Source organism: Protopterus annectens, chromosome 12.part0 (assembly GCF_019279795.1).
Source record: "Protopterus annectens isolate FY-2018-M chromosome 12.part0, PAN1.0, whole genome shotgun sequence".
Taxonomy (NCBI): Eukaryota; Metazoa; Chordata; order Ceratodontiformes; family Protopteridae; genus Protopterus; species Protopterus annectens.
The window spans coordinates 803111372-803128734 of record NC_056746.1 but is presented as its reverse complement, the minus strand read 5'-3'; the positions used below and the strand labels follow the sequence as shown (position 1 = coordinate 803128734).

The window sequence follows — 17363 nt, the reverse complement described above, 5'->3', positions numbered from 1 at the left end:
TGACACTTTTAGCTAGTGTATTTAAAAAAAATGTATACATTAAAGCTTTTTGATATTGCACTTCCCCAAAACGAGAAAAAGTTCAGTATGAAATTTACATGTCCATGCTATAAAGAGGCTTAGTGCAGACAAAGGCACTGGCTAAACAGCCAGATGAGTGATTCAGAAGCAGAAATAAACATTTTAGTTGTTGCCCCAAATCTCTTATGTTAAAAGGAAATAATGCACAGGAGAACACAACTGTGCACATTTTATTTGCATGGTAGAGTGTTTTGGTTAGCAAAATGTGCTGGGGGTGGCTGAATGGCTCAGACAGCTAATGAGAAGGTCACATAATAGGACAGCATTGCATATCCTACAGTAGGGTGCTCATGGGCATTGGATTATTCTAATTAAAGGGTGCAGGACAATGTAGGCTGTTTGCCATGTACAGGACTGCTCTGTCAGTGTTGAGAAGGAGAAGGGATGGACCCGGCCATAAATAAGCTATACAACAGAAGGAGGAAGCTACTACATGACAGAGCAAAATCCCAAAAAGGGAAGGCATCTCTGATCAGTATTAGCAAGAAACTTCGTTCTCTCATAAAATCATCAAAGGCCAGTTTCGAAAGAAAAATTGCCCTAGACACTAAAGATAATCACAAGGCCTTCTTTAGTTGTGTCAGGACCATGGGTGGAAACTTCCAGATATGCTCTGAATTGTTGCATAACGGTACAAAATATACAGAACCTACAGACATAGCCAACATCCTGGCAGACAGATTCAGCGCAAGCTTCCCCCCCAAGGAGCAAATGCCTATCCCAACTGAATGTAACCTCCCTGACATCACAGAGGCACAGGTGAAAGTTGCCCTCTCCAAAGCAAAAAACACAGCATCTATGGGACCAGACGGTGTCCCAGGCTGTGTCTTACATGAGCTCCAAGAAGAACTGAACCCTCACATTAAGTCACTGTTCAAACTTAGCCTTACTACAGGATATGTACCCAAAGAATGGCGTACAGCTACAGTAGTCCCACTCCACAAAGGTGGTGCCACAACGGACCCCGGAAACTATCGCCCCATAAGCCTGACTAGTCTGGTCTGTAAAGCTATGGAGCATATTATCATGGAACTCATAAACAAAGACATTGGGAGCCTCCAGACACTGGACCCTACCCAATTCGGCTTTAAGGGCAGATCTTGCCTCTTAAACCTAGTTGATTTCTTTGAAACAGTTACCAAAGCCATAGACGAGGGCAAGGTAGTCTACACAGCCTACCTGGACCTCGCAAAAGCCTTCGACACAATACCCCACTCGGGCATCATAAATAAGCTTACCAGCTTAAGTATCAACCCCTATATCACAAGATGGGTTGCAAACTGGCTCAGAGATAGAACACACATGGTCAGAATCACAGGTGCCATGTCCGAATCCAAACCAGTTACAAGTGGCGTCCCACAGGGCTCAGTTCTGGGACCTCTCTTGTTTGGTATATACTTCTCTGAGGTTCAGGCTAACACAGGGGGATTATGGCTGACAAAGTTTGCAGATGACTGCAAACTGGGGGCCATAATCGAATCTCCAGCTGACACAAGCATCCTCCAAAAGGGTCTCACGGAGAAGGATGCTTGGTGCCAGAGCCACGGCCTCAAGCTAAATGCTAAAAAGTGCATAGTCATCCCCTTTGGGAAAAACAAGGTGTCCACAAATTACCACATAGGTGGTAATTCATTAAGTACAGAAGAAGTAATTAGAGATTTGGGGACCAACGTAGATAGTAATCTCTCCTCTGATAATCACGTTGCCAAAGTGGTTAGAAAGACCTTCTACATAGCCCACCTTATCACAAAAGGGTTCACATCTAGATAGAGAGGTCATTGTGCCTCTCTACTTGTCTCTCATCAGGCCCATAATTGAATACAATGCCCCTTTTGGGATGTACCTTACCCGACACCTGCAGCAACTGGAAAGACCCCAAAAGTACCTCACCAAGAGGATCATGGGCTACAAACAGATGTCCTATGCAGCTCGACAAAAGAAACTCCAGCTCTACTCAGTTGCTTACCGCCTACTCAGAGGCGATCTATGCCTGACGTACAAAGCCATGTCAAACCCAGAATTAATGGACATGCTCCACCTCAAAAAATCCAAGTCCCTTAGAGCAACACGATCCAGGGACCTAAACCTCAGCACAAAAATAAATAGGACATGCTGGAGGGACAGATTCATTTCCCAGAGGCTCCCCTCACTCTGGAATAGAATCCCAATTCATATTAGACATAGCCCCTCGCTGACCCTCTTCAAGCGAAATCTGGACGCGTGGATGGGAGAACGCAAATTCACCCCGGGATCTCTTCTGTGTCCCTGCTAGACAGAGGCACAGTAAACTAATCTTAAAAGGGTACCTTCTGTGACCTACTTTAAAGAGGCACAGTAGGTTAATCTAATTGGGAGGTGGAAGCCAAATACACTCTGGCTAGGCTTATAAATGCCTTAGGGCAGATAGCCTAGTATCTACCTATGAACCTAAAAGGTGCATGGCATCAGAGGCTTGTGTGCCTGTGTAACACTTTTTTTTCTTTTTTAGCACTCTCCATCCCCACTGTTTGTCAATCATCAGTCTCCTATCAGCCAATCCTTCCATTTATTCTCCACCACTCAGAAGGGGGTCATAGGATAGTCATCACTCAGACTGCCATTATGGGTGGTTCAAGAGTCTTTGCTCGAGCCCTAACAATTTCCTGCAATCACTCAACACATGGAGTAATTTGCTGAACATGGTGGATGTCCCTCACTTCTGCAAAGGACCTTGCCAACAAGCAGTACAAATGAGTGTTGACCAAATGAACTACAAACATATATTTAGATTAAAACATATCAATTCCTTTCCAGTCAGTCCTTCGCACCTCTAATAAACCTTGCCATAGCACTAAACAGTTTTCTGTTCCTTTCTGATTTCTTTTGTTCAGCTAGTAAATATTTTTCTCTATGTTGTAGAAGACATAAAATGGGTGACAACTTGTCTACAGATTATTAGCTCTCATTTCTTTACTACTTACCAATATATGCAAAATAAGGAGAGATCAAGCTACCAATCCTGGAGGACATGGCATTCATGCTGACCCCCATGTTTCTTACAACAGTTGGATACAGCTCCGATGTATAGACATAAACTACAGCAAATACAGATGTGATGCAAAGCTTTCCCAGTAGGACAAGTACATTAATGGCAGTAGTCAGATCTGTAAGAAAAAAAATAAAAGGAATTAAACAAAGAATCGTTAAATGAAAGCTTTATTAAACTCTTCTTTCCCTATATACACTTTTAGCAACCCGAATATGAAAAAATAAAACACCCTTTGAGATGTTGGTATTAGAAAAATGCAGTCAGTTTAATTATTTATGCACTGAAGCTCTTTACTACACAGTTACTGCAAAATGTTCCCTGTCATGTTAAGTGACACTGAATCTCTCTAGTTTAAATTCTAAGTATACTTGCCTGTGCACATACAAAAGTATACAACTGACAGTATAAAGTGAATTAAAACAAAGCATTATCGTTTTAACTTGTAAATCCAAGCTTGAAGTCTTTACGTTGGCAGAAACCACTTTCTCAATGAAGGAATATAGGTTGAAAAATCTTGTGAATCCAGAAATGGATAAAGCAATGGAATAAAATACTTATATGTTTAGTCCATGTGATCAGCCAGAAGCAAAAATAAATCCACAGATCCCACAGCCTTAAAGCCACGCCCTTTTGCAGCCACTGCCACCTCCAAATTCATATACAGACACACACATGGGTGCCACTGCTATTCAGCTGGTTGACTAGTCACGTTATTGACTACTGTGGTCTGTGGTGAAACTGGCTGGCAGTATGGTTGAGTGTTAAATGTATCAAGTGTGATGTGATCTCATGTTTTGGGCTCTGATGTTTTAAGTATGTGATGGGGGTTATATTCAAATGATTGTAAAGTGTATGGTGGGTGTTATGTTCATAGGTTCACAGGAGATTACTAGTCTAATGGCTCAAGAGTCCTTATAAGCCTAGCCATTATTACCCACATTTTACCTGATTTTGTATGAATGCATATGTTGCTTGTTGTTGCCATGTGGCAGCAATGTTTTCCTATATTGGCATATCTCCTCTACACCAAATTTCTGTGTCTGTGGAATTAGTATATATAAGTTAAGTGGATATACAGCAGCCACACACACACACACACACACACACACTGGGTACTGTACAATGTGCGAGTCTGCTGGTGAATCTGTGCATTGTGTAATGTAATGTAATATTTTCTGGACGGATTGTGTGTGATACCTCAGTGTGTATGGATGATTTTCAGTAGTTTGCAATGGGTATGTACTTTTGTTTGAAAGGCTGTTGATTGAGTGTGCTGCATTTTCAATGGGATGTATGCTCAAGTGTTTTTTGTTTTGATTGTGTTGAGACCAGTCTTTACTACACCACAACACACACACACACACACACACACACACACACGTACTTTCTGATCATCTTACAGCAATAGATGGACTAGTACAGTTGAGTGCAGGTGTTAGTCTCTCACTCATTTGTGCTACCAATCAAAGCCTGGTCTAAGCACATGGGGTCTTTGCTGTATAACTTATACTATGTATATTATTTCCAGTCCTATTCAACAGCTTGCTGGAAACAAGAGCTGTTCTAGAGCACCAGATAAGTACAAATATCTAACTACCTGCAAATAAATGACTGATGAAGTTAGCAAGGAACTGCTGATACTAAATATAATACATGAAATAATTCTGGTGGGGGGTGGTGGTTAATGTGTTAACTAAATGTCAAAGACTTGTTTGAAAAAGAAGATTCATGCCAGTACACTGAAAGCACAAACACATTGCCCACTATCACAGAAAAAAATTATGTTATACCATCAATGTTTTAAGAAAAGGAGAAAAGAATAAGCAGAATGGGGGGGACCCCTATGCACAACCCATAAAATAAATGTACTGCTTCCAATTTAGTCAACCCTGTAGTTAAGACAACACTCCCTTACACCCAAGGTTCAGCAAATACAAAGTTAATAGTGCTGCAAGCTTCACTGTTAATGTACATTTAAGTTTTTGCCACAGTGTTAAATCGTGTCTTTCAAAGAGCATCAGACTGCCTTATATACCTCTCAACTGTACAGATTTTCACTGAATGTCCAGATTTTTGGCTTATATTTTTGGTCTGTTCCTCGTAAAATGTATGGTTTTCAGGCACATCACTGGGATGATCCTAGGACTAATGTCACTAAATAATTACACACATTTGAGTTTCAGAGTTCAAATCCTTCAGAAAATATAAAGTATATTATAACAAACCCTGTTACTGTAGCAACTTTCTAAGTTTATAAGAGCAATATTTAAAATATGTCCATATTTTTTGGACCATTGTTCCCCCATTTTGCCAGACTTTGCCCAGATTTCTTGTGCTAAGAGATTGAGAGGTATACAGTGCCTTATCATACCACTGAGCAGAACAAAAGTAATGTAGACTTGAAAGACATCCACTTGCAAGTATGTTTTGGTATTATGAAAAGGGACTACAAGTTTTTGTAAGGTTGAAACTGTAGTAGGATATTTTAAGAACTACAGATTTGTCCTTTGTAGCAACACAGTACACTATTTTATAAAGACGCGCACTCTATGACTGTAAAACACATGGTCACAGTAGCCATGCTAGTATCCGATAGCTTTCTGCATGGTGTTTCACAAATGTGTTTAGTAATCATCTACAAAACATCTTTAAAAGTATGCTAAAAACAAAGACATACACTCAAATGGTTTCATGTTACACTAAAAAAATAGTTTATGATAACAGCTATAACACATCAGAAAGTACAGCCACCTGGGGCAGAGCCTAGATGGTCAACTGAGAGTAGTGACCCTTGAGAGCTCCATAAACTAGTATAATAATATAGGAAAATTTTATTATTTTCAAGTTTAAAACGTCAGAAATCTACAGAAAAACTACTAGACTATATAAATATCAATTTTGGTGGAGATATACAAACATTTTCCTGTCAAAAAACTTGGAGATATATTGATCGATACCTAATGTTTATAATACAATGTATTTTACTGGATATATCAGAAGTTATATTTCATTGTTTGCCAGCATTTAAGTAATTTTTCCATGGGAAAAAATTTGCTGTTCTGAATGTTCGATATTTTCATGTTTAGATGTTTTGGGCCCGATGAAATAGCGTTCGCTATTTTCATCTTTCGATAACGTGATATAAACGCATATTATTACCATCTATTTATATTAAGTAATATGTTTTGAAAGACTTCATCAATAAGGGTGAATATGTTAAATAACTGTGTGCTATAATCTTTTTCTAAGGTTTTATACATGATACATCCTACTTTACTATGACTGAATTTCTTGTCATCTATCTTTCATGTAAATATTAACTGCTTATACAATAAGTAGACATTTATATTGTATTAGAATTCTGTCTAATCTACAATAGTAGTATATCTGTTCAAAATAATATAAATATTCCTTATTCCTATTACAAATATTCTCCATATGATAATTCAATTTATGGAGCTCAGATGTTCTGGATTGTCAAGGTATGAGTGATAATCTGATAAACTTAGGTTATCCATCAGATTAGGAATGATTTTCATTCCATGGCTAGTGTGGATCTTAGTTTTGTAATCATTTATTAATTTAAATTTGTTTTTTCACAAAAAACATTTTTAGTATGCCTGACCAAAACATTACTTTAATGGTAAACAGTCAAAGTATAAAACTGCTAATTTCCTTTAAAAGCTCAAACATATACTTTATAGTTATCAGAAGAAAATGTTTAATAGTCACAATAAAACAAAAATACATAGTCTAAATAACCTAAAATGGATTTAACTTTATCTTTAAATAGCAATGGCTTAAACAATCCTATCACAAGATCAAATCTACTGAAATATTTAAAACTGAACAAAGCACAAATCGTCTTTGTTCAAGAAACTCATTTCAGAACAAATGACAATTACAAATGGAATCCTAAGGAATATATGATATTGGCGCAATCCACTTACAAGACAAAGACAAAAGGGGTACCAATTTTATGGAAAACAAATGTGATTAACCCAGAAATTATTTATAAGCATAAAGCTAAAGAAGGCCTTATGGTATTAGTAACAGTTAAATATAACAGAATATGGACCCTAGCCAATCTATACTGGTTCCCAGGCATTGGAACAGAAACTGCTAAAAACACTTGGATTTCATTTCCAATAATTATAAAGCCCACTTAATATTAGGAGGAGATTTTAACTGTATATTTGATATTTCTGAAACTACAAATAAAAGACCGCTGCATAAATCTGCTGTAAAGCTTTAAACATGCGAGTAGAATAATTTCATCTTGTAGATACTTTCACATTTAAAGAAGATAAATCGTTGTTTTCCCATCAAGATCAGAGATTTGGTACCCAAACTAGAAAAGATAAAATATTTGCTGCCCATGACTTACACACTCTGAAATCATTAATTTCTATATCACTCCCTGCCCCTTTTCAGACCACAATTCATTGATACTAAAACTTCAAAATGGGTACAAACCATTAATCTTTAACACCAGAATTCCAGCATCATCATCTTCTTCTTTTGGCTTTTCCCGGTTAGGGGTCGCCACAGCGGATCACCTGTCTGCTCATGATTGGCAGTGGAGTTTTACAGTGTCAAGTTGCCAGCCTGGCACCCAACCTTCCACAGAAGGCACACACACGCTCACACCTACTGCCAATTTAGAGTGTCCAATCCACTTGCAGCATGTCTTTGGGATGTGGGGGGAAACCCACGCAACCACAGGGAGGACATGCAGACTCCGCACAAAGGCACCCCAGCTGAGGATCGAACCAGAGAACCTCTTGTTGTGAGGCGACAATGCTAACCACTGCACCACCATGGCCGCCCTAACTCCAGAATTCCAGCATATCTAACTAAAATTAGAGAGTTCAAACCCAGGTTATTATCTGAATTACAGTTCTTCTTAGATATTAATTACACCACAGAGATAAATAAAATAACAATGTGGGACTCATTAAAAGCTTACATATAAGGTAAAACCCTAACTTGGTATAAAAAAAATCGAGAATGGGATTCTGAATTATTAGATCTATAATCCAAACTTTTGTCAGCAAAAGCCGAAAAAAATCAAAATTATTTGGAGTTGAAAAAGAAAGTAGAAGTATTAAACAATAAATCCAATGCAATTCTAACATATAAAACTAGTTTAGCTTTAGAAAAACTAAAAATTAATACCTTGGCCACTTTTCTCAAATAACTACATAATTTATCCACAAGAATCAAAATGCAATCAAAAGCTAATAACATTAAAAGTATCTTCCATGAAAAGAAAGAGAAAAATGTCTCGGATATAGGTGACATTCTTGATGCCTATAGAAATCACTATTATGGAACATTTCCAAAAAATATATATACATATCGATCAATTAAATCTAGATGAAAAATGTTCTAATATAAAAAAATACCAGACAAATTAAAGCGAGATCTGCAAACACCCATATCCTACAAAGAAATTACAGATACAATAAAAGAGGGTAGAAAATAATAAAGCTCCAGGTATAAATGGCATAATTAAGGAAATATATAAACTTTTTCCTTCAAAGATACTATCCCTCTTCCATAAAACTCTATTAGAAATTAGTCACAAGCTTTAATACCACCCTCTTGGAGATATTCCTTAATCACACCAATCCTAAAGGAAAACAAATCCCCAAACCTCTGTACCTCAGATAGACCTATATCATTATTAATAATGACTATAAGATATTTATAACAATATTAACTAACAGAATGAAAATACCACTATCCAAAATAATAAATAATGATCAAACTGGATATTAAAAGGATAATTTCTCTTGTAGAGTATGTTAATAAAGAAACTAAAGAAACATTCATAACTGGCTTATAGTGAAAGCCTTTGATTCCCTAAATTGGGACTATATATATATATATATATATATATATATATATATATATATATATATATATGTGTGTATGTATACACACACACACACACACACACACTCACACACACACACACACAAATAATTTAGCGCATGTCAATTTAGGTCCTTTTACCTCTGAATCTATACATATAACAAAAGGCACTAAACAATGATATCCCCATGTCACTGATTTTATTTGCTCTGGCTAATGAAATATTGGCAGATTCAATTTGTAACAATATAAAAATCAGAGGAATAGATGTTTATGAACACTACAATTCTAAAGTAATGCTATTAGCTGATGACATATTACTAACATTATCTAATACAAAACAGACATTAGAAGAATTTGATATATTAATTGACAAATTTTACATAACTTCAGGACTCCATTTCAATAAATCAAAATCAAAATTTTTATTTTTAAATAAAAAAAAAGAACTGCAGACTAAAGGAGATCACATCATAGGGAAACAAGAATCTACCTTAAAATATCTGGGAATTGAGTTATGCAAGGATAATAATGAATTAGTCTCAAAAAACTACAATAATATCATCAATACAATTAAAATATCTGTGGAAAAATGGAACAAAATAATATTAACATTTGAAGCTAGACTACAGTTAATTAAAATGGTTTTACTGCCCAAGATCCTATATATAGCCTTGACAATACAACTGTTACCAGAAAGGAACATACTTAAAGAAATAATTTCATGCCTAATAATTTTTTTATGGTTTCCCAAAAGAAACAGAATAGCTTTAATACATCATATCAGACCATGGAAACAGGGAGGATTAAACTTTCCTGATATAGAAACATATATAAAAGCATCTATGTCTAAAACAATCTCAGATTGGATAAGTCCAAATTACTCTGTAAATTGGAAAGAATTACTAACTGTAATATTAATAAATGAATTTGATTTAAAAAAAAAATCAAATAACAAAAACAATTTGCCATGGCACATATCTATTAGTATGCAATATAACATAACTAAACCCACTAAAACTCGTATGATTAAGTATTACATTGACTCATTTAAGAAAATTATTAATGCAAATATAGATTTGAAAATCAGGTTTGATCTTTTAACACCATTTATAGTCACATAGAACTTTCCACATCAAATATATAGAGAAATTATGAATTCCTGGGAACAGAAAGGATTTGTTTGTTGGCTCCAATGTATCAAAGAACTAAAAGTTTTAGATATGCAAGTAATAAAAACAACATACAAAATTCCACAACAGGACTGGCTAACTTTACAGAGTATTCTGTCATATTCACAAGATTTAAGTAGAATAATTATTCATTTAAAGAAATACCTACATTTACAAAATATATTTATAAAATATATATAATGACGTTGACATGGGAAACAGTATTTCAAAATGTTTACAAAATATTGATAAACTATAAAACAACACCCAAAACCTCATACTGGAAATAAATAACAAAAGGACACCCAACACAGTTAACTGAAGATATTAAAACAAATATCTTATTATTAATAAAAATATATATCTTTTACACAGTACTGGAAAATTTTTAATTGGAAATGCTTGCACAAAGCATTCTTAACCCCAGACAGAATCAGTAAAATTAGTTCTTCCATAAAAGGAATATGTTGGAGATGTGAGCAAGTACACAATGCAGATTGGAACCACTTTCTTTGTGTTAAAATTAAGCCATTGTGGAATAGTATTAATAACTTTCTACAAGCTTTATTTAATGAATCATTTTATTTAACTAAAGTTCTTTTATTATTAAATGAGAACGAAGGTCCTCATTTGAATAGGTCAAACATGTATCTAGTATGGACTATACTTGCAATTTCAAGGAAGTGTTTAACAAGAAGATGGAATACAAACACAATACCAACTTTGGAAGACTTCTACAGCCTACTGAAGACCACAGCATTATTGGAAATTAAAATTAAAGAACTAAGAATTTATCCAAAACCATTTATCAACAACCTTTGGGGGAAAGTCTTATCATTGATTTACACTATACAATAATTGATCAGACAATCTGATAATGGATTGGACATACTTATAAAGTAACTGTATACATTAAGATCTGTTATAGTGTCAGGCTAATGTAAATGGTGTACATAGTTATTTAAGATGTTATGCATAAATACTATGGAATTCATTCAAATGTATTTGAAAAATAAAAAAAAAATTGAGAAAAAATAATAAAGTACTGCCACCTATCACATAAGGAAGGGACATAGAGGGCTATTTCACAAATTAATAGTTTCTACTGGAAATAAACAAAACCTATGTACATATTCCATAATATGCCTACACTCAGTGCAAAACACCCAAAAACTACAAACCACTGAAAACAAAATATTCAAATTTGCTCTGCTACTAGATTGGTATATGCATCACTTCAACTTGGTAAAACAGGTGAAATGGATTCCTGAAACTCAAAGAACTACATTAATGTGTAGGATCCTTGAAACTGGTTACTGCCTTTTGCTAAAAAGACTACTTCTAACTAAAACAGTCACTTACCCCCTAAGAAGCTCACACAATGAAAGTCTAACACTCTCTAGACCAAGACTCAAGAATCCAGTAGGTGAAACGAACTCCCCAGTGAAGTCAAATCTAATCAAACTCTAAAACCTTTCAATGTTGTTGTTACAGGCCACTTATGTAAACAGACTGACTTGTGCCTGTTTCTTGAGGTAGGTTAACAGGCTGTAAATTTGTAATACTTTATTGTACTGCTCATACACTTATTAATGCATTATTTTGAACTAATGGTGCATTGCCACAGAGTTCTTAATGTACCTAATAATGTTCCAACACTGTTGTATACTGTACTCATTTGTTAATTATGTATTGCTCATGAGTCATGATTGAAAGGAGTCAGTAGACCAGCTCACCTATCCTGGTTAGCAAACTGAAATAAATGGATAGCTATCTACAGTTTATCAATAGCTTCCTTCCAACAGGGGCTTTCTAAAGAGATAGATGGCACCAGTCTCAGCGATAAACATGTGGTCAGTCATTAAATGTTCTCATCTGGCAGCAGTAACAACAACAGGAAGAAGCATTGATCAAAATTCAGGAACCTGAAACGTCTCAGATTACAAACAATCATCTCTGGACAGTGAAGACTACTGACAAACACCTGTATACTGAAAGATTCTTAGTTTACAATGTAGCATCAGTCCACGGACCATAATCACCTTGTCAGTACCTCCCCTCTTAGGGTACCTTCTACTACCAGATGGACAAACCAAGTCTGACCTGGGAAACATTTATGGGTTGCCATTCAATTGTCAATGTTTACTTTAAAGGAACTGAAGGTATCACTCTGCTTTATATACACCAGAATATTATTCCAGAGATGGAGCAAGCACCAAGCAACAAATCTCTCCCTCTAATGTGTTTTATTTATGGAGATTTATGTCTACACAATACCAAAGCAAATTATACCAGCCCCCAACCCATGTATGCTAAGTCCATACAGTGTCAGTATAAAGAGAAAAGAAATAGGTTCATAGGTTCATACTAGGCTATCTGCCCTAGGGCATTTATAAGCCTAGCCAGAGTGTGTATGGCTTTCGCCACCCATTTTAAATTAATTTTGCTATGCCCTTTTTCGAGGTTAGTATACTGAGCTTCTGTCTAACAGTGACACAGAAGTGATACCCGGGGTAAACCTACGATCTCCCATCCACTCATCAAGATTCCTCTTGAAGAGAGTCAATGAGGGACTCTGCCTAACCTGGACTGGGATTTTATTCCAGAGTGAAGGGAGCCTCTGGGTTATGAATCTGTCCCTCCAGCATGTCCTATTTATTTCAGTGCTGAGGTTTAAGTCCCTCCAGCGCGTAGCTCGATGGGATTTGGATTTTCTGAGGTGCAGCATGTCCATTAATTCTGGGTTGGACATGGCTTTATAAGTCAGGCACAGATCGCCTCTGAGCAGGCGGTATGCCACTGAGTAGAGCTGGAGTTTCTTTAACCGGGCAGCATACGGCATCTGTTTGAGCCCCTTGATCCTCTTGGTGAGGTACTTTTGGGGTCTTTCCAGTTGCTGCAGGTGTCTGGTAAGGTACATCCCAAAAGGGGCATTGTACTCAATTATGGGCCTGATGAGGGATGAGTAAAGAGGCACGATGACCTTCCCTGATCTAGATGTGAATCCCTTCATGATTACGTGGGCTATATAAAATGTTTTTCTAACCACTTTGGCCACGTGGTTGTCAAATGAGAGATTGCTATCAACTTGGGTCCCCAGGTCCCTAATTACTTCTTCTGTACTTAATGGATTACCACCTATGTGGTAATTTGTGGGCACTTTGTTTTTGCCAAAGGGGATGACTATACACTTTTTGGCGTTTAGCTTGAGGCCATGGCTCTGGCACCAGTTGTCTGTTTCTATGAGGCCCTTTTGGAGGATGCTTGTGTCAGCTGGAGAGTCTATTATGGAGCCCAGTTTGCAGTCATCTGCAAACTTGGTCAGCCACAGTCCTTCCATGTTAGCCTGTACCTCCGAGAAATATATACCGAACAAGAGAGGTCCCAAGACTGAGCCTTGTGGGACGCCACTTGTAACTGGTTTGGAGTCTGACATGGCTCCAGCTATTCTAACCATGTGGGTTCTGTCCTTGAGCCAGTTTGCAACCCATCTAGTGACATAGGGGTTTATATTTAAGCTGGTGAGCTTATCTATAATGCCCGAGTGGGGTATTGTATCGAAGGCTTTTGCGAGGTCCAGGTAGGCTGTGTGGACCACCTTCCCCTTGTCAATGGCCTTGGTGACTGTTTCAAAGAAATTGACCAGGTTTAAGAGGCAGGATCTGCCCTTAACAAAGCCAAACTGGGTAGGATCCAGTGTCTGTAGGTCCCCAATATCTTTATTTATAAGGTCCATGATGATCCTTTCCATAGCTTTGCAGACCAAGCTAATGAGACTTATGGAGCGATAGTTTCCAGGATCCGTTGAGGCACCACCTTTGTGGAGAGGGACCACTGTTGCTGTACGCCACTCTTTGGGTACATATCCTGTAGTAAGGCTGAGATTGAACAGTAGTTTTAGGTTTGGGTTTAGCTCTTCTTGGAGTTCATGTAGGACACAGCCCGGGACACCATCTGGTCCCATTGATGCTGTGTTTCTTGCTTTGGAGAGGGCAGCTCTTACCTGAGCATCTGAGATGTCAGGGGGCAGCACTCTGCTGGGATAGATATTAGCCCTTTTGGTGGGGGGGGGGGGGATGTTTGCGCTGAACTTGTCAGCTAAGATGTTGGCAATGTCTGTGGGTTTGGTGTATTTTTTGTCATTTTGGACTAATTCTGAGCATATCTGGGAATTCCCACCCAGGTTCCTAACATAACTAAAGAAAGCCTTGTGATTATCCTTAGTGTCCTGTGCAATTTTTCTCTCGAAGCTGGCCTTAGACGATTTTATGAGTGCCCGTAGTTTTTTGCTAATACTGATCAGAGATGCCTTCCCTTTTTGGGATTTTGCTCTGTCATGTAGTAGCTTCCTCCTGCTATTGTATAGTTTGTTTATGGCTGGGGTCCACCAGACAGGACGTCTGCCTTTGGAGGATTGGGTCTTGGTTTTATTTGGGATTGTATGACCCATGCATTCCTGAAGGTGTTCATAGAATGCGTTTATAAAGGATGTTGTGGTCTGGGCCGTATTATCCAGAAGCCCGGGGGCTTTGAAGGATTCCACCTCGGTTTTGAGGAATGTGAAATTTGCTTTAGAGAAGTTTTTCACTGTGGTTTTCTGGGCATGGGGTGGGGTCGGGATGTGAATATCCAGTGAGATTAGTTTATGGTCTGATCTTACCAGTGAGGGATACACTTCTGGTCTGGAGCATAGAGTTCCCATGTTGGTGATGATCAGGTCCAGTATGTTTTCCCCTCTTGTGGGAGTGGTAACAAGTTGTTCCATAGCATTTGAGTTTATAAATTCTAGGAACCTTTGGGCTAGGGTGTTTGAGCTAGAGTAATGCTCCCAGTCTATGGTTGGGTAGTTGAAGTCACCCAATATAATGGTGTTTGGAGAGACCTTCATATTTTCCAGTGTTCTCAGGAAGGCCGAGTGGGGTTCCTGGGTTTGGGAGGGTGGTCTGTAGCAGGCTATAAACTGGAAGGCAGTTTTACCCACTGTTAGTTGCAAATGCTTTCTTTAATTGTATTTAATGTTCCAATTCCAGGTCTATTCCTAAATCTCAAGTGCCTCTCCTATGGTCTATCTTTGCTATTGCCAGAAAAGTTATTACATTAAAGTGGAAAAGCAATGGTTACCTCTCCTTTTCAGAATGTATTTGTCTAGCAATAAATGTATGCAATAAAGAATTGCAAACTCTGAATAACAGAACCATGAATGTTACCCATAAGAAACTTTCTTGGCAAAAACTCAAGGATTTATCAGAAAAGTAAGTACAACTTCTTTTCCTGGTCAGGGGTTGCCACAGTGGAAAAGCTGGCTGCTCATGATTATGATTAGCAGTAGAGTTTTATGGTGAGTTGCCAGCCTGGCACCCAATCTTCCACAGAAGGCACACACATGCATGCCTAACGCCAATTTAGTGCGTCCAATCCACCTACAGCATGCATGTCTTTGGGATGTGGGAGGAAACCGGAGCACCTGGAGGAAACTCATGCGATCACAGGGAGGACCATGCAGACTCCACACAGAAGGCACCCCCGCCGAGGATCAAACCGGAGAACCTCTTGCTGTGAGATGACAATGCTAACCACTGCACCACTGTGGCAGCCCTCAGAAAAGTAAGTACAACAATACTTGTTACTCACTTCAGATCTTGTTATGGACACTGTACATAATTTATATATATATATATATATATATATATATATATATATATATATATATATATATATATATATATATATATACACACACACACACACATATATATATATATATATATATATATATATATACACACACAAGTACTGATTTATGTATTTGAATTGATGTTGTTTAAAATGAAATAAAATATTAAAAAATAGAGAAAATGCTCAAAGTAGAAGTGCTTTCATTCTGAGTCACTTACAATTGCAGCAGTTTACACTCATCTTCTCTGAGACGGGATCCTTAATATGTTATGCTTAGAAATGAAACCTGGAAAATTTAATCAAGATATTTTGCCAATAATCCTATAACCCATAGCTTACTATAACAAATGCACTAAAAAACATTTTGGTAGGGTGACTGCAAAAGTAAATCATAACATTTGGGCTCTACCTTATCGCCTCGATTTTCCAAACCAGGATCTATACTGATGAATGGATGTGCCTTTATCTCTGTGAAGGCCAATACTACTCACACATCAGTGTTGGATAGAACCTTGGTTTGTGCATGCTGGTACATGAAACAGTCCTCTGTAGCAAGCTTGGCTTGGAGCATTCCTCAGGTTTTCTTGTTACTCTAAATATTTCACTTTCCACATCAGCACTGGAGTAATTTTATGACACAGTTGTTTGTAAGTCTCAAAATTTACTTTTTGCTTTAAGGCTAGTCACTCAAAACTTTGTTACAAAACAGAATTTTGAAATGTGATTATGCTAGGGAGATACCCTTTCTGTAACTACAAGCAATTCAATTTTTTCATTATTTCAACATTTTAAGTCATCTTTTTATGACAAAAAGGAGTTGGAAAAGAAACTGAAAAATAAGGGTAAAGATGGTAAAGGTAACAACATTAACTGTCAAAGAAAGCAGATGAACTTAAAATTTAAACCTTCTAGTCCAGGTGATTGAGAAGGGTGCCAGTATTCAAAGTACTCCCCAAAATAGAAAAGGATGTCATTATCAAACTAAGCAAAATTCTTCTCACCTACTTGGGTGTTGCTGACAGATAAGCACCTAGCAACACCTTCACTGACACTTGTTTTGGAAGCTTCAAAACAATATCAAATTCAGGCATTATTCTTCTTCTTCTTTCGGCTTTTTCCCGGTCAGGGGTCGCCACAGCGGATCACCTTGTCCGCACATTGAATGGCAGTGGAGTTTTACGGTGTCGAGTTGCCAGCCCGGCGCCCAACCTTCCACAGAAGGCACACTCACACGCACACCTAGGGCCAATTTAGAGTGTCCAATCCACTTGCAGCATGTCTTTGGGATGTGGGAGGAAACCGGAAGAAACCCACGACCACAGGGAGGACATGCAGACTCCGCACAGAAGGCACCCCAGCCGGGGATCGAACCGGAGAACCTCTTGCTGTAAATTCAGGCATTATTAAAGCAGATAAACCTCAATGCTGCTTAGCCAAGCTAGGCTCATTGATATTACATCTAGTATGGCTCCTCTTTAAATCCAGCCTTTCTTTGAATAGAAGTCCTTTGCAAGGTAATATTTTAA

General features: G+C 37.6%; 1 protein-coding gene across 1 annotated transcript in view; it reads right to left on the bottom strand.

The window, feature by feature from the left end:
• Positions 1 to 17363, bottom strand: part of LOC122816215 (solute carrier family 22 member 5-like) — a 517081-nt gene that overhangs the window by 210252 nt on the left and 289466 nt on the right. The window contains exon 7 of the mRNA XM_044088962.1: positions 3042 to 3224. Coding sequence (XP_043944897.1) covers positions 3042 to 3224 — 183 coding nt within the window. The remainder of the gene's footprint in view (positions 1 to 3041; positions 3225 to 17363) is intronic.